This window comes from Rousettus aegyptiacus, unplaced genomic scaffold (genome assembly GCF_014176215.1).
Source record: "Rousettus aegyptiacus isolate mRouAeg1 unplaced genomic scaffold, mRouAeg1.p scaffold_m13_p_13, whole genome shotgun sequence".
NCBI classification, from domain to species: Eukaryota; Metazoa; Chordata; class Mammalia; order Chiroptera; family Pteropodidae; genus Rousettus; species Rousettus aegyptiacus.
The window spans coordinates 41,196,582-41,218,941 of NW_023416288.1; the positions used below are offsets into that span (position 1 = coordinate 41,196,582).

General features: G+C 47.9%; 1 protein-coding gene and 1 pseudogene across 5 annotated transcripts in view; one reads left to right on the plus strand and one right to left on the minus strand.

Moving 5' to 3' along the window:
- The window catches only part of ELMO1 (engulfment and cell motility 1), a 422,552-nt gene that overhangs the window by 182,193 nt on the left and 217,999 nt on the right, over window positions 1-22,360 (minus strand). For all 5 annotated transcript variants that reach the window (XM_036230489.1, XM_036230485.1, XM_036230487.1 and 2 more), the window contains exon 15: window positions 17,741-17,849. In XM_036230489.1, coding sequence (XP_036086382.1) covers window positions 17,741-17,849 — 109 coding nt within the window. The remainder of the gene's footprint in view (window positions 1-17,740; window positions 17,850-22,360) is intronic.
- Window positions 7,604-7,722, plus strand: LOC118611159 (annotated as a pseudogene).

Sequence of the window (22,360 nt, forward strand, 5' to 3'; positions counted from 1 at the left end):
AGGCAAGTGTAATTCTCACAAAATTAGAATAAAAGCAATCATGTTGATACACAAAACATAAATGGCCAATATATATGTCAAAAAGGTTTAATGTTCTCACAAAATTGCCAAGAATAAGACAATATTTGATTTCTGATGTTGACGATGAGGTTTCCTGGTGCTGACTTGATTTTTAATGTGTTGATTTTAAATCTTAATATATATATACACATATATATATGATATGATGCTGGTTTTATATGTTTTTCCCCCTTTATTTGATAGAAAAATGACAGAAAAATCAAGGGCAATTATTATGTGATCATTTATTTAAAAAAATAAAAATGCTGATCCTCTCCACTACCTATAATAAAAAAGATTCAGAAATAAAATATATGCTCTAAAATATCCCTTGTCTAAACAGTAATAGAAATCACAGGATTACTATAGGAAAAACAGCCTTATTAGTCTTTTCTTTTATTTCTATAGAATGCCTCTTCACTGAAGAGCTTTAAATGATGCTTGGAGATGTTCTCATGTGTCTCAATAATTTAATTCATTTGGCTGTACTTGTGCTAGAAAATAAGTTAATGAGGAGCCTACAGATAATTCCACGATCGACTTTTAGATTATCTTCGACAGATGAGTCAAGTCCCGGAGCCTAGCACAAGGTGTGGGACATGGTAGATGCTCAGCAGATATCTGTCTAATAATTCTGTGAGCTGGTTCTCAGGAAGGAGAGGTGACGAAGGTAGGAATTGCGTCTTCTTTGTGGACGCGCCCAGGCACTGTTCTTGGCACATGGGAGGCACTCGGCAGAAGCATGAAGAATTCGAATCAGTTGAGAGGGTCCCCAAAGGTTCCGTGGTGAGAATGTGGGCAACAGATGCTAGGTTGACATCGGAACAAAGGCACCTGGTGGAGGGAATCCCAAGAAGCCAAGGCCCAAACGAGACAGTTCGACTTGTTTAGGGACCTTGAATGGGTCAGATCTAAGCATGGTGCAAACCGGTTGGGTGGGTAGTTTAGAGACATTTTTTGTTTTGTTTTGTTTTAGGGCTTTATTTTTTTTTTTTAATTAGTTCCAAATACGTAGTGTATTGGTTAGACATTTATATAGTTTATAAAATGATCCCCCTAATTGTTCCTTCTCTCCCCTGGCCCTCCGCCGAGCCAATACATTACTGCTGACTGCATTCCCTCCGCCGTGCTCCCCAGCCCTGTGACCACCTATCAACTACTAATTTGTACTTCTTTAACCCTTAACCCCATTCCCCTGGCCCCCTAAACCCCCATGTAGGGGCATTTTTTTTTTTTTTTTGAGTTGTACAGAAAGTATGGGTAGGGAAGCAGACAAACACCAGGTTTGGGAGTCTTTAATGCCCGAAGCAAAAGGAAGCATTCCACAGCCCCAGGCTTGAGTGGGAATGAAGATTATTCGAAGATTTTCGTATTAGTCCGGACCTCAGAACTGTTTCTCAGGCCCTAAATTGGCCGTGAAGGGGGTCCAGAAGACATGAAGGGCATCTATCATTTAATCAGACATTTCTGCTTAGGTTTTAGATACAGGCTTTTCATCACTCAGAATTATTTAAAACAGAATATTTTTTTTTTTGCAGATACGACACGGGTGAAACACCGAAATAAATCAGAAACCCGAAAGTTGTTTTAAAGCTCCAGCCATTTTTGACACAAAGAACTGACGCTTTCCTTTCCTGTAAAGACGTGTCTTGTGGCTCCCTCTTATGTACACATAGGAAATGTCACATACACAATTCTTCCTTTCTAATCTAACCTTAGCCTTCCTAAGAGGAACAAGCGGGGAAATTCAAGGGTGTCACTAAGAACCTGAGGCCAGTACCAAGGGAAAAGGTGTAAACAGGAATCCTGCAGGAGATGCTGCTGGGCCTCGCTTGCATGGCTGTGTGGCAAGCGACTGACTCAGCCCTTGAGATAAGCTGACGGAATGACGCATTTGCATCAGAAAACGTGCCACGCATGTCCTCCTGAGTAAGCAGTCAAGGTGAATTGCCTCATGACAGGACAGGAGGCAAGGCTTTTAAACTTCTTCAGCTGTGACCTTCACAACAAATCCATTCTGCATTGTCTCCCAGCACGCACGCTGATGAATGGAAAACTCACGAAACACTCGCCTTCGCTATTTGTGAAGCGCTCTAAAAATTATTCTATTCCAATATTTAAAATGCTATTCAAAATTCGCTAAAGTGATTTTGTTGCCCCCGATGAGTCACTATTCGTAACTACTTCGAGAGACAGCTACTTGACTGCCTCCTTTCAGATATATTTTTCTCTATTTTTTGAGATATAATGCCTGCAACTACATCTCACGAATTATTCAAAGTTAGAAACCAAATGACTCAAGGTCATGACTCAAAAAGAATATTCAAAAACAACAGAAATTATGTTATCATCTTAAGCATAAATGCAGGCGACCACATGGCGTAGGAACTGGTAAATTTTTTAAAAAGTCCAAGGTTCCCTTTCTTACCATTCCATCAGCCATAACAACCAATGTCCTAAGAGAGAAGCAAAATGGCTCGACAGCCAGAGAGGTTGTTAATTTTGGTTTTGTTCAAATTTTTTTTCGTTTTAATTTGTTTCCTCATTACCTGCAAACCCAACCTTAAGATAAGCTTAAGGTAGGCAGAGAAAAATAGGTCAATAAGTGTTACGGGCTATGATTCCGACTTTCCTCAAAACCAGGATCAGCAAAGAGACTTGGACTCCACTCTCACAGGAAGAGATTGTCACACTGGTGAGAGTCTAGCCATAGCAGGATTCACCTGCTGGACCCTGACCTCCACCTGACTGACAGTGACACATTTTGGCCTCGAGTTGCCCCGCAACCCAATAGGTAGGTCCCAGCAGAGGAGGGCTGACCCTGGTGGGCCAGGTTTCTAGTGCTGCCCCCATTCGGACGATGGCGACAGACGATACCTGCTGAGATCTTCCGGTGTGTCAGACACTGCGGCCAAGACCCGTCCCACTGCCTTTTTTCATCCACACGGCATTGCTCGTCCCGACTGAGAGTTTTATTGGCTACTAACTGTCTAAGTGATAGCCCCAGAGCCAGTGGATTCAATTCATACCAAAGCCATCGTCTATCCAGTTCTCTAAGGCGCCTGCTAGCTGCCTCCCATGCAGCCTCTCCAAGCGTCTCATTCGTCCTGGGCCGATGAACAGCCTTGCACAGGCATCTGGAGGGGACTGCCACTAATTACGGAGCAGACGGAGCTGGAGGGAGAAAATGTGCGAAGACAGACAAGCGCATCTGCCCCGTCCGTGTGGTGTGCCATGGAGTGAGGCGTGCCTCGGTGGGGGGAGTCGGGGGCCACGCCTGGCCCAGGGGAAGGGAGCTGGCGGGGAGCGGGGCTGAAGGCTGAGCGTGAGGTAGCAGGGCGAGCGTTCCAGGATGAGCAGCCGGTGCGTGCACGCGTCCAGCGGGGAAAGGAAGCGCGTCGCGCTAGGATTTGCGGAGCGTGGGGGTGGTGAAAAGAAGTTTGCACTTGACTCTGAGAGAAAACAGGAGCCGCCTCATCCTAACAAATCAGAGTAAACAGATCCGACCCAGGCCTTCGACAGAGCCCTGGCTGCGGGGGCGAACTGGGATGGGTTGGGGGGGGCAGCCTCCACCGCACTCACGGCGCCAACCCCTCTGAGCTCGCCTGCTGTCGGCCCACATGGTCAGGCTCTCTTCCCCCCCACCCCACGGACACCGCCCTTGGCCGGGTCACCCCTGACCTCCGCGTGGTTAAAATCAATACTCGAGTCTCAAGCCTTATGGACTCCATGATCAGCAGCACCCCACATGGGCGATCCCTCCTCTGCCTTTAATTGAACTTTCTCCTGGTTCTCGTCCTACATTCCTACAATTTCTCTCCTGGTTCCTCCTCTTCTCCCCAACCTTTAGCTTTTGGGGTGTTTCAGGGCTCCATCCTGATGCCCCTTCGAAGCTCTCTCCAGTTTCACAGCTTTAAAGACTGTCTGTACGCTGATGATACCCAGTTAAACCTCAGCACTCGACCACCCCTGAACTCCAGATGTGTGCGCATCCAGCTACGAAACAGACCTCTCTATCTGGATGTCTACAAGGCGTCTCAAGACTCACACGTCCACGTCGGAACTGCTGATCTTCTACGCCCCCCGTCGTCCCCAGTGACAACTCCACGCGTCTACTGGTCCACGCTGACCCTTCCTTTTATGCCCCACCCCACATCCAATCTACTGAGAAACATCGTTGGCTCTGCCTTTACCGTGGTTACTAGACTTATCATGGTAACCACCACGCTAGGTATATAACTGTTGAATGACTATGTTGTATACTTGAAACTAATATACGATTGCATGTTAACTATATTTTAATTTAAAAAATTAGAAATAGGAACAAATGCAGTGTTTCTTTTTCCTCCTCTGGAAAAAAGTACATATACTGTACGTGTCTGAAATCCGGCTACTTTTCAGAACCCAACTGCTAATGCCTAGGCCGAGATGCCATTCTCTCTCAACATGCTCATGGTAGTACAGCGCATAAACCTGCTCTCTCCTGCGGTCTAAACTCAACGTGTCAGCCAAACGGTTCTTCAAACTGTAAGTCACATCATGTCACACATGCGCGCAATCCATGCCGTGATTTGTTTTCCCTCGCGCTAAAAGCCACACTTGTGAGGACGGCCTCCAAGGGCCTGCGGAGTCTCTCTGTCCTCCAGCCCATCTTGTCTCCGGCCAGCCTTTCCCTGGTTGTCGCTCCCTGCCACACTGGCCTCCTCGCCCTTCCATCCCATGCTGGACGCTCTGGACTCAGGGCCTTTAACTGCTGTCCCATCTTTTGGGAAAACTCTCGTCCAGGTACTTTCTTGGCCCGTTTCCCTCATTTCCTTCATATTTTTGGTCACCATCATCTCCTTAGTGTGGCAAGGTCAGACATCCATCCTTTCCTGCTTGACTTCTCTCTGTGGCATTTTTAAGCATGTGAAATACTTCTTCGTTTGTTTACTGTCTGCTTTTCTTCAAGTAAAATATATGTGACTTAAGAAGAGAAATAGTATTCGGCTTCATCTCGCTGCTACAGCCCTGATGCTGAGACATTAAATGTTTTGACTGAGCAAATGTTCATCCTGGTGCCCTTTATGAAGACAAAAATCTGTACACAGTGCAAACATCTGTCAATAAGAGACTCATATTTTGATACAATGGGATACTATCTCTATATATCTATAATCACAATATAACCACACTATGTGGCTATTAAAAGTCTGAATAAACAGCAAATGAACCAATTTACTGAAGGAAAGAAGCCTGTGACACATCAGGTGAAAAGAATCAGGTCACAAAGTAATATACGTGATATCAGCTCATTTTTATAGTAAAATCAAATAGGAAATTTTGTTAAAATGTATACATTAAGGTAGACCCTAATCCAAACATTCATTAAGTGATCAAAATGATCAACCCCTGGGGCCCTTACCTTTGAGTTTTCCCCTGATGACATTAATGATGTAGAAAAGCAGCAGGATTAGTTCTGACCTGGACAGGTGGGGATGGGAAAATAAGTCTGTGTATTTCTGTAAGATTTTGTCTTATCTTATGGGCTCCAGTAAAAAGCAATTTCTCAACCTATTAAATAGCCAATAAAAGCCCACGAGCCGTTAGAGCTGGGCTTCTCGGGGCGGAGACAGGTGTGACCTGCAGAAAAATGTCTGGCAGTGATCGCCTTGAGCTGGTTTCTTCCTCCAAGTTTCCGGATGATTTAAACAGCCCTGTTTCTAACTAAAGGTGGGTCAGGCGGCTGCTTCTGCCCCCAGCAGGCTCCCTGCACCGCGGAGGGCAAAGCCAGCCAGCCCGGCCGGGAGGCTGCAGAGGTAGGAGGAGAAGATGGGGTGACATCTGTGAGGCGGGGAAGAACGGAGAGCGAGGATCTTTTCTTTTTTCCGTTTCCTTGCTCTGTTCTGGCGAAATTAAGGTTTCATTCTTCCCAAAGGACTCTTTGGCAGCAACAAAGTTGATATGCCAAAGAACACAAAAATTCATAGTGAGAAAAGCACATTTAACTATATTTAATATTCAAAAGAGAAAAAGAGTCATATCTGCACAGGAGAAAACTAGTCCCTCAGTCTGTCCTGCGAGGTCGCCTAAGCGCTATAAGCACCGCCCGACGCAGTCGCCGGGCACCTCACAGTTCTCCTGCTCAGAATCCAGTCCTAGTCTAGGTTTTACACATGTCACTCAAGAACTTATGACGGCAAAATCCTAAGTAACCAAGCTCGTGGTCAGAACCCCCTTACTGGGTACAGCAGCTTTGGGGTAGGCGGTCACTGGGCAATGACGGTGTTTTACAGCAGAAGAGCTGAGGACCACATGGGACAAGGGGTTTGTCTACAGCTGCTCAGTGGTGGACATCGGACCAGAATCCAGGTCTTCTGATGTCCAGTCTAGAGCTCTTAGCGCCCCATCAAGATACCCACTTAACCATGATCCAAACTACCATGGCGGAGGCCGTGGGGTTCGACAGAGACTCCCCAACGCAGTGGGCAGGGGGCAGCCAGGCTGCTTAGGAAAGAACTGGAGGATTTCCTGAACGCACTGATTTCTGGATTCCAGTGCAGGAATTTATGTATCACAGAAGCTCCCCCAAGTCAAGCTGACGCACAGCCACGCTCAGGAATCAATCGGTGGCCCGGGTGACACAAGACAGAAGGGCACAGAAACGGGCAGATTTCTGTTTTACAAAATGCAAGTCATTCTCCTTACTCACTCTATGAGAAAACAACATAGAAATATGCAATTAGAAACCTCAAAATAGCTTCTTTGGTGGGGGGTGGGGGGGAGGAGTGATTCACACTTCTAAAGAGGCTTAGGCCACAGATGCAATCTGTTCTTCTGGCCAAAACCCTTGGAAGGCTGAGTTAAGGGAAGCCACAGCAGGCTCATTTGCTGAGATCCAGCGCTGGGTCCCGCTCCCTAGAGGCGGGGAATGACCACACTCCAGAGACATGCGGGCAGCTGGCGCTGGCCTGCAAGGGGCGCGCGGCCTGACTTCCTAGCCTACGGCAGCCGTCCCGAGGGACCTGGCTCCTTTTAGGCCCTAGTGGCTGGGCTCACCTGCCTAGGCAGGAGGCATCTTCAGAGGAGCGGTTTACTGACCCCTGTGTGTCCCCACTGGAGCCCACGCCCTGGGCTGGTTAAAGCTAGCCTATTTCCAGCAGCCGGGGGTCAGGTAAGAAAGAAGGAACAAGCTGGGAGCTGGCAGCTGGGAATATAATAAATTAGGAAGTCACACAGCTGTGTGTTTTCTGAAACACAAGATTGAAAATAGATCATTTTTTCCTCTTTGGCGAATGAATACACTGTAGTGTTATTTTCTAGTTCAAATTTGGGCTCAGTAGGCCTTCTCACCCAATTGCCCTGAGGAGCAAGAGGAGGGGGAGGGGCGCGAGGCTCCGGGGGTTGCTCCTGCCATCACATCTCATCCAGCGGCACCTGAGCCTCCCTCCCTCCCTCCAGCTCTCCGGGGAAGCCGCTCGCGAGGCAGGGCGCCCAGCACCTTCTGCTTGCTCTCCCTCAGAGACTACAGGTCAGAGCTGGAAATGCAAAATCACTTTTATTTGTCTATAGCCACGCCACCCTGAACACACCCGATCCCATCTGATCTTGGAAGCTAGGCAGAGTTGGGCCTGGTTAGGACTTGGATGGGAGACCACCCAGGAAGACCAAGTGCCGTTGGCGTAAAAAATAAAAAAATAAGGGATTGTAAGCTGACAAGGCCCTTGCAATCTGTGAGGTCAACCAAGGGTTGCCTTGCCACACCCCCCCCCCAAAAAAATAAAATAAATAAAATCACTTTTATTTATTTATTTTGATTTTTACCTTCAAACTATATTTAAAATTTTTTCTGCTGTAAAAAATTTATTTTTCATACTTTTATAACAGTACGTGTGCATGTGTGTGCATGTGTGTGTGTGTGTGTAAAGAGAATGATAAAACCAATATGGCAGAATGTTAGTAAATGAAACTTGAGGAAACACGTATATATATATATATATACACACACATATATATACATATACATGTATGTATATATATAATTACGTTCTTTGGACTTCCTTGCAAAAGAAATGTTTCAGAAAAAGAAACATATTTTTATTTCTATTCATTTTTCATCGCTTTTCTTTATCTTTTCTTCCATACCAATGTTCATGTCCTTACTCTTCCAATGAACTTGACAATCAGCCATCAGTTTCCGTCCTAGCCCCCACCGGTGCTTTGAAAAGAGATACAAGCCCGCACGCTGACTCGGAGAGCTGACATCTTTATCACAGTATTCGTGTTTTCCTACCACGTAGAACACTTGCTTATTTATTTAAAACTTGTACTGTATATTTTAGCAAAGTCTTATCTTTTTCTTCCAGTAGGTCCAAGATGTCTTCTTCTATTGAGATTATTCTGAATATTTTATATTTTTATTGCCATTGCTAAAAAAATTTCTTTTTATCCATTTTATAATTACCTAATTATCACTGACATATGAAAATGCTATTAAATTTTATTTTCCCCACTATGTAACTGCTCTTCTAAATTACATTGATTCTACCGGCTTTTCTTTTGCTTCTTCAGAGATTTCTAGATAAATAAGTTTCATTGTCTATAATTCAAAATACTTTGTTTCTATCGATGAACTATACCTCTATTTGTGTGTGCTATCCAGATCGAGGAGGAATTATGATGATGAATATGGGCATCCGATAGCATCCTGCTTTAGTTCTAGTTTTTACCAGGGAAGCTGTTTTGCCATCATCACTTTAAATACAATGTTGGCTCGTTGCTTTACAATAGCTTTTTTAAAAAATAATAATAATAATATGATGCTAAGAATGTGTCCTATTCTGTCATCTTTAACAAATGATATTAAATGTTATCAAATAAAATTTTAGCGTTAGGTGAAATCGGCATTTGAGCTTTCATATCACGTTTACTCAAGTAAGATGTACACTGACTTCTTGTCTATCCCCAAGGTCCTCGGCTTCCCTGGGAAGCAGATTTTGAGCCGCACTGAAGGTCCATCAGCAGTACGTACAAAGGCCTTTCCTGACACGTGCTTTGCAAACATCCATAATTCATTTATTTTATTTTATTTTTTATTTGCCTCTTCCAAGATTTGAAAAAATTTCTTGAATTATCTTTATGCTTTTCTACAAACCACCTCGACTTTGAGGGGAAATGGGCCACAAATGAAAGAAGAAAAGTACTAATAAACAGTAGAAAGTGTAACAACACAGGCGCAGGTAAAGTGTTCCTCCACGGGAGGGTGCAATGCCCTCCCGCGGCAGGGGGTTCAGAGGAGGGACCAAGACAGCCACCCACACTGATGCTCGAGATGGACCTGAAGGGCTACAGGGCAGGAGGATGCAGTGGGCACCTGCGTTCTGCCAATGTATCTGGGTCGCTCTTCATTAAGAAGCAAACCTGCCAGGCTCCCCTCTCGATCTATAACCTAAGATAACCTAAGAGACGACAAGAACGGACACTATGTATCACCTCAGAAATAATGTAAAAAGGAGCAAGTCCCTAAACATCTATGATACATATAACTTATTTTCATCCATTTATAATTGAGATGTGCTTAATGAGGTCTCCTTTCAACCGCCAGGTTTAATTTCTCTCATAAGCACTTTCTATGGAGATAAGCATGACACTGTGATTTTAGAGGTACCCTCAAGTACCACCTTCTGGTCAAACAGCGCAGAATCTCAAAAGTATTAATAAACAGGAGAAAGTATAACAGCACAGGCACAGACGAAGTGTTTTCTTTAAGACAGCCACTAGGCGTACAGAAAGAGTAGGCTTTGCTCCGGATGCATCTCGGAGCCTCTAAGTCTGTGCATATTCAGGTCAGCATCTTCTTCGCAAATAAGCATTTTACAGTTAACAGAACACTTTAATCTGCTTTTCCTCAACCAAGAATGATGATGATGATGATGATGATGATGATGATGATGAAGATGATGGTGATGGTGATGATGATGATGATGATGATGCTGATGGTGATGATGATGATGGTGATGATGGTGATGGTGATGATGAATATGATGATGATGATGGTGATGATGATGATGGTGATGATGAATATGATGATGGTGGTGGTGGTGGTGGTGATGATGATGATGGTGATGATGATGATGGTGATGATGATGATGATGATGGTGATGATGAATATGATGATGATGGTGGTGGTGGTGATGATGGTGATGATGATGATGGTGATGATGATGATGATGATGGTGATGATGAATATGATGATGGTGGTGGTGGTGGTGGTGATGATGATGATGGTGATGATGATGATGATGATGGTGATGATGATGATGGTGATGATGATGATGATGATGGTGATGATGAATATGATGATGGTGGTGGTGGTGGTGGTGATGATGATGATGGTGATGATGATGATGGTGATGATGATGATGATGGTGATGATGAATATGATGATGATGGTGGTGGTGATGATGATGATGATGATGATGGTGATGATATTCCCATGTTACGAATAGGAGAACAAGGAACAAGATGGCTAACCATCTTGACAAAAGCCCTTACATCAGCTGTGCCTATTACCCAGGGCTTCTGTTTCTGAATGCAAGAACCTTATGCAAAGTCCTCCTGACTTGTGATAAAACTATTTATTATAAATTCTGATATCCATTTTATACTTATTCTAAGCAACCACTACAGAATAAATTGTATGTTCTCTCTTATGACAGTTTTAATTTGGGGCAAAAGTGAATATAACTTTCTAAAGCCAGGTTAAGGCCTCAAACATTTACTTTAATTTGTTTTGGTTCTGTTATTATTGTTGTGTACTTTTAATTTAAGGTTGAAATAGAAACAAAATATGAACATTCAAGACAAAGTCAAGACCCAAGAGACTTCAACTTTCCCTGAACTGTGGACACAAGCTAATATTCAGAGGGGGAAAAAAACCCTTAAGAGGTTTAATGTTAAAAGTGAATTTTCTTGAGTTTTCTTTAGCCAGAAAGTTCTAAGAATGAAAGTGATGGATGTGACTTCTCAAAGTATGAGAATGCCAATGTCCCAGAGCGAAGTGTCTGTTCTAATTGCTGCTGCACACCAAAGAGTCCTTCAGATTGCTCATCTGTGTTATTTTTACTTGCTAAAGCAGAGGAGTCTGGTTGATGAATTACACAAGGTGCTCCACTCAGCGCCACTGGTGAGTTATAATAAATATTGCCACTGAAAGACAAAGTAAGGGAACACCCGACATTTTTGCAGTGTGTGATATTGATTTCATTCTTGTCGTTTTAAACAGAGAAGTAATTATTAAATTTTAACCTAATTATATATGGCCAAATAGGCGAAGATGGCAAAATTGTTTCTGAGGAATATGAAGCCATGAAACCACAAATGTATGTTCGTTCTGCCCTTTAAAATACACCTGAGAATAATCTACACAAAAAAAACGTATAATTGAGGAAATGGAACTATCCATCTGCTAAAAGGAAAGTAAGGTTGTGGAGCCCTAGCTTCTTAGTGATGAAAAATGAAATGCATTATAATAAAACTTCGATTTCCATTTTTCTGCAACCTTTGGTATTGCTCCATTAAAACAAAAAATACTACTGCATTTTGTCAATTCCCAGTAAAGGCAAAATGACAGAGGGCTATAATCTGACTTCAATTTGTTGTAGTTTTCTGCAGCAGCAAGGAAAATGCAGAAAAGACTTTTTAAAGTAAAGGGAATGAATTAAGGGGTGTCCAGTAGCTATTTTCCCTATCTTAACAAACTCCCATTTTCTTTGGCTATCCACCGTCCTGTGGCCATCTGCTCAGGGAAGGCTGGTTTCACATCTAGTCTCAGGTGTGGCTAATGGCAGGTCGTACCTTCAAAAGATTCCATTCCCTCCGCAGTGACTGGGCTGGGCACAGGTGCAGGTGATAGCGCTAGCCAATGAGATGCCAGAGGAACTGCGCTAACTGGCTTTCAGAAACATTCCCACACGCCTAAAAGAGACTCACTGGCCGAGACGGCCTTTGGCCCTCTGGACCACGGAACGGTGGCTGCCATTCTGGTACCAGCCCACGGACTTACTTGGTATACCAAGGATGGCAGAGCCAAAAGACAGGGAGGACTTGGGTCCCTGATGACACTGCTAAGCAGTCAACCAACTCTGGGACCTACTCAACCCTGAAATTATGACATTAATAACGGCTCTTCCATTGGCCATTGGAGGTCGGGCTTTCTACAACCTGCAGCTGAAAGGCCCCCGACTGATGCCTCATCTGGGCCAGGGCTTGAGCGAGGCAAGCTTGTCGCTGGCCTTGGCCCTGGACGTCACTGGGCTCACAAATTCTTGTCCCATCCAGGAAACGCTGGCCCCACTGTGGTGACGTCCGGACTCCCGAGCGCCGCAGATCCTGACAGCCTGACTCGAGCCTCTTCTGCCCGCATCGCCGCCATTTCCTGTTTCCTCGCGCCTTCTCCTCCAGCCGCACCGAGGCAGAGTTCTCCGAACCTCCCGGCCTTTCCAACTACCGTTCTCACTGCCTGGAATTTTCCACCACCGTCGCCTACCACACACACACCTCTGCCATTCTTCTCTTCGTCTTTGTGATCCCGTGAACTTAAGGTGTGTCACGTCTTCCAAGATCCTCCCGTGCGCAGCCTCCTTGTGAAGGAAAGGAACCGAACGCTGCTTCCTAATGACGTTAGATAACTTAAATGCAGTATTACGAACAGCAGATGACTTGTGATTGTTCATGTGAAGGGCTCTCCGGTTCGCATGTGAACTCCATGAGGACAGAGGGTGTGGCCCGAGTCATCAGTGATTAGATCGTGACAACAGAGAAGGAACCTTGTAGTTTTCAAATAAATGGATGAACAAGAGACGCAATAAAACATCCCGGCTCTGCCTAACACTGCAGTGTAAGTGGGTTAGTGATGCCACCCGACAGATAAGTGAGGAGCCTATCTGTATCGGAAACCAAGTTTCCCTTGCACCCCTCAGCAACTTATGGCTTTGAGGACAGCATGACAATAACAGAAACAAGTTACAATTTCAGCCCGTTAGGATCTTTGGAAGGACTCCACATCTATAACGAGGATCTATGGGTTTATCCGGGCTCCGCCTCTCTTATTCCCCGAGGGCACTACACCCCGCTATCCCCCACCCTCATCTCCCCGCAAACATACCTCTTCCTTCGAAGGCTTGCTCTTCCCTCTACCTCGTCTTGTTCCCATTGTAAAACCTGTGCCATTAGGATCTGTGACCACATCCAGGTCCATAATTGTTCTGACTGATTTTTAAAATTGAAACTAAAGGGAAACAAGTACCTTGCTCTCAAAAGACCCTCATGGACAAAGCAGATTATAAAAAACGATTTCAGTCGGAATATAGAGCGCGAAGGAACAAGGGACATTGTTCCAGCTCCTGGCTCCATCTGTCACTTAAGCCAGAGCACTCTCCTTCCTGAGAACTGAGAAGAAGCATGCCCGACACATCCAATCAGTGGCTGAGCGCTGATTGAAAGATGGATCATCCAGATGCCAAAATGCAACCCCTGGACTTGCCTGCTTCTCTATACTGTTCTTTGGGCATCCTGGACAGCAATCTGAGCCAGTGACCCCAGACGAGATGCAGGCAGTGTGAATCTTCTCTTCACTAATAAACATAGATGCTATTGATCTTCATTAAGTCCTGGGGTGTCATAGGCTTCAGCTAAATGACTTTGATGAAAGTGGTTTGAGAACATAAATAGACATCCTTTTTCATACCATACTATTAAACATTGGCCTCTTCCAATGCCAATGACTAAGAAGCAGAATACAGGGCTATTTAAAAGGTAATCTAAAAAAAAAAGTGCCTAAATATTTGGTATCAGTCATTTAATTGAACATTAATATGTTTCTTTTAAATAGCAAAATATAATTGGTAATTCTGAAGTGTGTTTCCTCAAAAGATTTCAAGTTAAATCGAAAGACGAAGCATTTCTAGAAAATTAAATTGTCCTTTTTTCCAGTCAGTTAAATTTTTCGTTAGGTACATCCGTGGTCTTGGCTCTTGCTTATAGATCTAATGTGGTCGTGTTCCTCCAGGTTGATTACCAACACAAATCTGCGAAGAACTATGAATTTAGGAATAGAGAAAAGCAGACACATACAGTCCAAAAGATGACGGATTTGCTTGTAAAACTAATTTTCTCAGGAGGAAAACAGACATCTCCTTCACCATAAGGGCGCACTCGGATTTGTTTTTCATATTAGCAACTTATTTAATATGGCAACGGGCAAGAGGCAATCCATTAAAAAGCAATTTTCCTCTTACCTCAGGGTATTTCATCATCTGATGTCTAGCACTCAATCGGAATGTAGCAAATCCTTTAATATTTTATGAGCAGAAAACAACTTATTTGGGCATGTTGACTTCAGAAACATGAGGATCTTTTGTCAGCCATGTAAAATGTCCAGAATGACCTTTGCGATGGATGCTGAGCCATGGGTCAACTCGACAACTTAAACTATCAAAATACTGGAACAACTGGGCTTTAGAACAGATGATGGAAATACACACACGTGTATATAAAATGACTTGTAACTAATAGGAAAAAGTATCCATCCCAACTCGCTCTTATGCTCTCTGCAGTGGAAGTGTCTTGGGGACGGGGACCTTACCTGGTTCACCTCTGTAGCTCCAGTGTCCAACAGAGTCCCTGCACAGTGTAGTAATCAACAGAATTTTACGGAACAAATGAATACACACATTTGTCATCTTAGATGAAGGGAACCTGCCACGAGTATGCGAGGCCGTAGCCGTCCGGGCCTGGCCTTGCTGTGGGGACTGGGACCAGCTACTGAGCGAGTAGTGGCAGAGCATCGGGAGCCATCCACCCAGCAGACGGTAGGGTACGGGATAATCTACAGTGCAAGAATGGCATCTGGGGTACCCCCAGGGACCCCTGAGGTATGTGCCTTCGTCCCCACTCTGTGATCTCAGCCCACAGGACCTGGCTAGACCACTAGGGCCTCGAAAGTCTGGGAGGGTTGCTCCTTACCAGCCAGCAGTCAGCCCCTACTCTGCCCGCCCTCCCCCCGCCCCCACCCCAACTCCCGAAGCACAGAGCTGACATTTACTTGAGTGACACTCTCTGCTCAGACTCTGCCACCGCGGTCCCTCTCTGCCCAGGGTGGGGCCCAGGTGATCCACATTGACCCTGCCCTCATCCTGCCATCTTTTCCAAGTTAGTCCCCTTGGGTCGAATATTATCCGTCCCCAGAGTACACCTCTCACCCTTAGGACTGCAACTTCAGCCACTGAAGTTACCTGCAATCGAGCCAAAGTGAACACAACTGCCGTCGCGCACGGCTTAAGGACACAATGCGATCTGAGAAACGTGTCATTGGGCAGTTTTCGTTGTGAGACCATCACGGAGTGTATCCATCTACACAAGCCTGCGTGGTGCAGAGCCCACTACACACCCAGGCTCTACGGTGGAGCCTACTGCTCCGAGCCTAGAAGCCTCTGCAGCATCTTACTGCAGAAAACGACACGAGATCAAACCAAGCAGAAGGGAAAACGATGCCACCGAGAGACGGGGTTCACGGGGGATGCGTGAGGCGGCTGCCGGCTCAACGCAACACGGTGTGCGGTGCAGTCGATACGTGGACTGGTAACGATCGCTTACCCTCGTGTACTGAACACAGCTGGATGAGCTACGCTTTTATGTGTCGGGCAGCCCAGTGAGCTCGCTTGCACCAGCATCACCACGAACACCTGTGCGATGCATTGTGCCACGACCCTATGATGGCTACGCCTTCACTGGGCCACAGGGCTTTTTGCTCCACTAAAATCTTACGAGACCACCCTCACGCATACAGTTGCTGATGACCAAAACGTCGTTATGCGGTGCACGATTATACTTGAATCATCACCCCGAACATTACCGATCTATCTCTGAGAAAAGGTAGGGATGTAAGGGCACAGTGAGGTTTGCGCTTACGTTACCTAAGGGCACAAAGGTGGCAAGCGACGGAAACAGAACCCCGCCTCCCTTCACTGCCAACAGTCTCCTCGTCCTCCACTGTCTCTCTGTCCTGTGTTAACTTTTGGCATGACAGACACACATCGGTTGGGCAGGGAAGAGCAGAAACCTGGGAATGGCAGTCAGAGCACAGACAAGGGTACCTTCTGCTGCCATGGAGATGAGAGCTGATGGCCCCTGGGGAAGGCAGCAGTGGGGGAGGAGCAGGGAAAGGGCGACATGGGGAAAGAGCCTGTCCACAAGGGGCGCCAGCCAAGTAGCGCATGACGGTGGCCCAGTCTCTGGAAATCATGGATGGTTTGCAGCAATTGCAGCAAGTGATTTTCTATAGTTTCCCCCCATAAAACTGAGATTAACGTGAAACAGTCAGAGTTATCAGACTGAGGATTCAGCAGGATTTGCTTGATTCGGGACCTTGATCCTTCAGCCGAATACATGGGGAGCTACACAGCGCACGTGAATCTCAGCACATCGGTCGAATGAGAACTCACCTCAGGGACCCAGGTAAACTGAAATCACCACGTGGGCGACCGGTGGACCCGCGGATATCGACACAGAAACCTCCCAGGTCAGGCTGCAACTCCGCTCGCGCAAAAGTGCCCGAGTTTGGGCTCGTGAGTCACGCGCTTCCACGGCAGCTCCCGCCGCCGTCGGCTCCCCTCCCCCACCCGCCCCCACTGGAGGATGGGGACATCTGCTGTGCTTGGCAGGCAGGCGTGACTTCTTAGCATTTTCCTCACCAAGTTCTAAAATTTCTAGTTGACTCGAGTGGTACCATGGTCAGTTCTACTCTGTAAATAACACATGACCCACTTTCCAATTTAATCGTCGGACTTCTTCCCATGAATCGTTTCAGACTGCGTTTTTTTTTTTTTTTTTTTTAAGCTCTCAAGCAGGCGAGTGAATGTGTATGCTTCCACAATCACGCCAAACACCCCACATTTCCATGGCACGGTCTTTCCTGGCGCCCACTTATTAAGCCTGCGAGGAAAGATTTGTGCACGTGTCGGCTGCCTCAAGGAGCCTCCTCGCTGACGATGGTCGAGGGTCAAGTTCAGTCAGACCCACTCTAACAGGCTAAAGCCGCATTAGGCCAGTGAGTGAAAGGCAAAAAAAGAAATTATTGCGCTCTCTTTCTCTGGGTGTCTTCTCCTAAATTTTGTACTATAAGTAAGAAACAGAGCAATGAGCATATCTCTGACCATCTTTTTCATGATCAGCTCCCCGTTGTCTTTGATAATGCCTTCCTTCTTAGAGAAAGCATTTTAAACAAGTGGGAAACTGGGAGCAAGAGACTTCATTAAGGTATTGAAATTCTTCTTTGTAGAGAAAAATTGTTCGAAAAGAAAGAAAATGATCGATCGGTAGGTTAAAAGCTGGAATTACAGGGAAGAAAAGTCATAGATCTTTTTCCTAAGACTATTAAATGCCAGTCTGTTTTAATATACACTCATTTCTATGGTATTCGGAATTCAGTCGCAGTACCTGCCCGTTTTTCCACTCTCGCAGGTTGTAACAATGTTCACCCCCAGAGCAGACACGCGGGGACGCCCACACAGGAAGCCCAAGCGCGCGGGTCCACGTGATGCCCGGGCGCAGCTGTCAGCACTGGGGGCCGAGGCACAGCCCGGAACGCCGCCCCCCCCCCCCCTGCCCGGCGCCCTGCCCCCCGCGGGGCGGGGGTACTTACGCAGCTCGCCCACTTTCAGGATGTCGCACAGCATCCTGGTCAGCTCGATGCTGCTGCGGCCGAAGGGGCATTCGTGCTTATCTTCTCGGCTGCTGTTCTCCAGCACGATCTGCAGGGGGAAAGGGAACAGGTCCCGGAGGGACGTGAGTCAGCGCGAAGGCCAGAGGCGCCGGCCTCCCCGGGAGGGAGAAACGGGACACGACCGGGGCTCTGCAGGTGGCAGTGCGGGGCGGGGAACACGCATGCTCGCGCGCCCACCGCGGGCCCCGCCCCCAGACAAAACCGGACTCCGAGCGTGCTCTTAGCACGCGGGGCCTAAAACGCACGCGTCTTCCGAGCACCCTAAAGCCTTTCAGACCCTGTAAGAGGACACGGTGCCTGTCGATTTCCCCTCGCCTGTGGATAGAGTTGTTCACAACAGTACAATAAAGCATTTTTTTACTTTGGCGACAAAATCCCCCTCCTGCCCTCCGAGTCATATCTTCTGTTTCCTGGAGCAGCGACTCTCCTGAGACTTCCCCTCCCACATTTTAACCACCTGTCTCCCACAGAAGTTTCCACGTGCTTGCAAGGTGCGGCCCTTGGCCTCAGTGGACTGGACCACACCTAAGGCACATGTGACACAACCCGGGCCGACCACAGTCCTTCCCTGAGACTTATCGGGAAAGGGAAAAAAACTGGCCCAACTATGCTGACAGCCACCAAGGGCTACGCGTGTAGGCGCGACCTGAATGTGAGCCTGCATCAAAGATAAATAAATGAAAGAAGGAAGGAAGGGGCCGCGTGCAGAGGAGAACGGCAAGGGGAGGCAGCGGGAGCCCGGGGAGCCCCGGGTGGCTGGTCCCGCTCGTTCCTGCACCCCAGCGGCGTCCCCATCCTGACGGTCTGTTTGCTCCACCTTCCTCCGAAACCCCGTTGGCCGCCTAACAAATCCCGCTCGTTTCTTAGGGCAGTTCGAGATATTCCCACTGCAAGCAAGGGAGCCGAGCTGCCCATAGACTCAACAGAAGTCAAACAGCACGATTCTAGCTTCGTTACTCAACTTCAAATTCGAATGCTTGCCTAAGGAATAACCAGCTCATCCATCTCTGATGCCACTTCTGACATCGCCCACGCAGGGTCTTGTAACTGGCTCCTCGAGGCCCGCACTGCCCGCAGGAGGTGGCGGCCAGCAGCCTCCACAGTGACGCGGTGCGCCGTAGGCTATGGACTCGTACGTGGCGGGAAGGGCGTCCTGCTCGATCGGCCGCCAACAGTAACCGCGCACCTGTTATCAACCAGGAAGTCACCGTCCCGTGGCGATCACGGCAGAGCAGTGCTCTGACCTCGTGGAGCACTCATCCTCACTGAGGAAGACAGATCAGAGACGTCGCAAATGCTATGGGGAAAAAATTAAGTGGCCAAGGTGGCAAGCATGGTAACGGAGAAGGCCTGGGGCGGAGGGCTTAGCTACCAGGTGATGGCTGAGAATCAAAGGCTGGGAACGAGCATACTGCGCCAAGGCCTAGGAGAGAGCATTCCAGGCGGAGGGGTCACGGACCGAGGCCTGAGCTGAGGCGGGTGCGTTTCGGGCAGGCCAGCACACTGCCTGGCGCACGGCGGGGAGGGGCGGGGAGCTGCACGGGACCACGTCCTGGGTTGAGGAGACTGAGGGGCCTTAGAGGTGGGGCAGGGCCGCTGCCCCATGGCTGTGGGGGTGTCAGTCTAAGAGGCCGAGAGGCTAACTCTGAGGTTCAGACGGGCAAGTGATGTGACTTGATTTATCTGGAAAAGATCTATGTGTGAGGAGGGTGGACAGTTGGGAGTAGGAGAGAAAGCACAGCCCTGCCGGACGGCCCGGGCAGCGTCCATGGCGGACGCCGGGGCCGCTCAGACGGGGCCCGCGCCGTCCCTCAGCACACACCAGTGATCGCAGGAAGGCACGAGGAGGTCAGGACGGAAGGCTCTCAGGAAAGAGGGGTACAGGGAAGACTTCCTGGGAGGAGCGAAGAGAAAGGGAGGAAGGGAAAGAGCCGTTTCGCTGACGCGCACCGGGCTCTGCGGAGCGGGGCGCAGCGAGGGCCTGCGACGCCGGGCCAACGGGCTGACGCCGGAGGAGTGAGATTCGAAGGCCGCGCGCCCCGACTGCTTTCTGCACAAACACTGGAACGACAGCGCGTGCGTGCACACAGCCGCTGTACCCGCGGACGGGCCCCCGACGACCGAGCCGTGTCCAGTGGGGGGCGGTCCGTCCAGCGCTGCGTCCACACGCGGCCACGATCACCCCGCAAACGGTTCTCCTGGCCCACGGGAAGCACCGCCATCGCGGGCGGCCTCCGCAGCCTTTGTCGTGACCACTTCGTCCACCTCACGACTGTCCGGGGAGTGGATGAGCCGGCCCGTCTCGAGGGCCTTTTCGAGTCCGCGGCGCCTGCTCCCAGACGGCATGACGCGCTGATCGGCATCACGCCTTCGCCGTGCTCCGGACTCATGGGAACAGCTCTCCCTTGCAGTCTCTCTAGGAAACACACGTTCTGGTTTGTTTGTTTTCCTTTTTTTTTCTTTGAAAAAGCTGCGCAGAAACTCCATCTAAATCTCTTCTCCTGCCAAGCGGGAGACGGGCACTGCAGGGGTCCTTGAAAGTCCCAGTCCCTCTTCGAGGTCTCTTCGGGACAACCTGCCTGCACACAGAGTCTTGTTCGACTGAGCCTGAGTCCCCCTCTTCCTGTGAGGAGAACCCTTGCCGGGTCTAAGCAGGAATTCCTGTTCAGGAGGGGAGGACAACTAAAAGCCCATCCTTCATGAAGCTTCGTTTCTCTTTTAAAAATCGTGTCTCTGAGACGGCCATACATCTCAAGGAGAAAATATGAATCTCCCAGCAATAGGGAAAAGAATGGAAAAAGCAGATCGAGAAGATGACAGAGCGTGCAGACGGAAGACAGGCTGCCTCGAGCCAGCCCCCAGCCCCCAGGTCCCAGGTCCCAGCCCCCAGCCCCCAGCCCCTGGCCCCCAGCCCCCGGCCCCCAGCCCCCGGCCCCCAGCCCCCAGCCCCCAGGTCCCAGGTCCCAGCCCCTAGCCCCCGGCCCCCAGGTCCCAGGTCCCAGCCCCCGCCCCCAGCCCCCAGCCCCCAGCGAGGACGTTCCGCTGCACTCCACATCAACGTTCTGCTAACGTTTCACGAGCACATCAATATTTAATGAGGAGGTGATCTGCATACATTGTAGGTAGAATTACTGCGGCCAATAAATGTTCTGGAAACATTTCCAAGGCACGGTTTATTAGCAGGCACTAAATTAAGGCGTAATTTAAGGAATCAAGATGTAAATCAGCTTGGAGAAGCCCTACTCTTTAATCTTTAATGTATCATCCACCTTATTATATTTATCCACCTACAGAAAAATAAACCCTCCTTCTTGACTGATTTCTTCAGGCAAGGCAGACGCAAATCTCTAAAGTTACCTGCGCGGGTTTTCAGGTCAATAATCTTACAGAAACATTATAGAAAAGACTGTGATGATGAATGTTTCTAGTTAGATATTACTATAATGAGAAATGATTCTTAAACTAGATGGTGGCTTTTTAAAAATTTAACACACTGATGTATCTTTGTTCGATTCCAACATTCTGGTATTAAGCATGTTTACCTAAGACACTTTGAAAAGCTTCATTTAGAAATATCAAGGCGTATTTTTCACCCCGATTTTTCCCTCACTGTTCATTTTTGAGAGCAAATTTACTGAAGCAGAAACCACGACGGGCGAAGAACTATGACCTGCGATCATCGCTCATCTCAGGACACGTCACACACCAAAAGGCGCTGTAGCTGTCTGCGTGTTTTAGAAAATAAAACGCAGGGCATTTGTGCACTATTAAGTGTAACACATTTTACAGAACACTTTATAGTTCATAGGGTATATTTACATATATTCTATCAACTGATCCTCAGCAAGTCCATAAGACTGATGAGGCTGGTATTATTATTATTCTCTTTTTGGTGTTGAAACAAGAGAAAGAGGTAACTACTCAGATCATACGGCTGGGCTAAGTTGGTCCTGGAATTCAGATTTTAAGGTCCCCAATTCCGAATCTCTTCTTGACCTGTTTTAGTTTACGGATGACCTTCACATACTTATTGCCATAAAACTCAAAGGATTTCATGTCTAAAGAGGCCGAGAGAACTCTGATTAATGTCCTCTACCTCACTGACGTGGGTCTATAAATCCCAGCCCCGCCTGGACGAAGGCGTGAAGTTCTGTTTTACGTCATTTATGCCTGACGATGAGTAACGAGCTGCCAGGGCGCGTGACCAAAGCGGCTGTGGAGCGTCCCCACAGGCTTTATTTCCCTGAATTCTGAGTCCCCCTCCGAGGGCCTGGCGTTTCGTCACCTTCTCCAGTGACGCAGATCACGAACCTTTTTGGCTTGGGCGTGACCATTGCATGCTGAGCCCAGGGCCCGCCACACTCCACCGCGGCCCTTCGCCCGACTCCTGGGACCACCCTCAGCCTCAGCATCGCGTTCTCGCTTACATTCAGCCGGCTGCCCCGACACGCTCTCCTCCCCTTTCTTCCACATCCGGGCAAGCCCACCCCTTTCCGCTTTCCCTGGAGCCTCGGGGGCCTCTCCCATCGCCTCTCATCT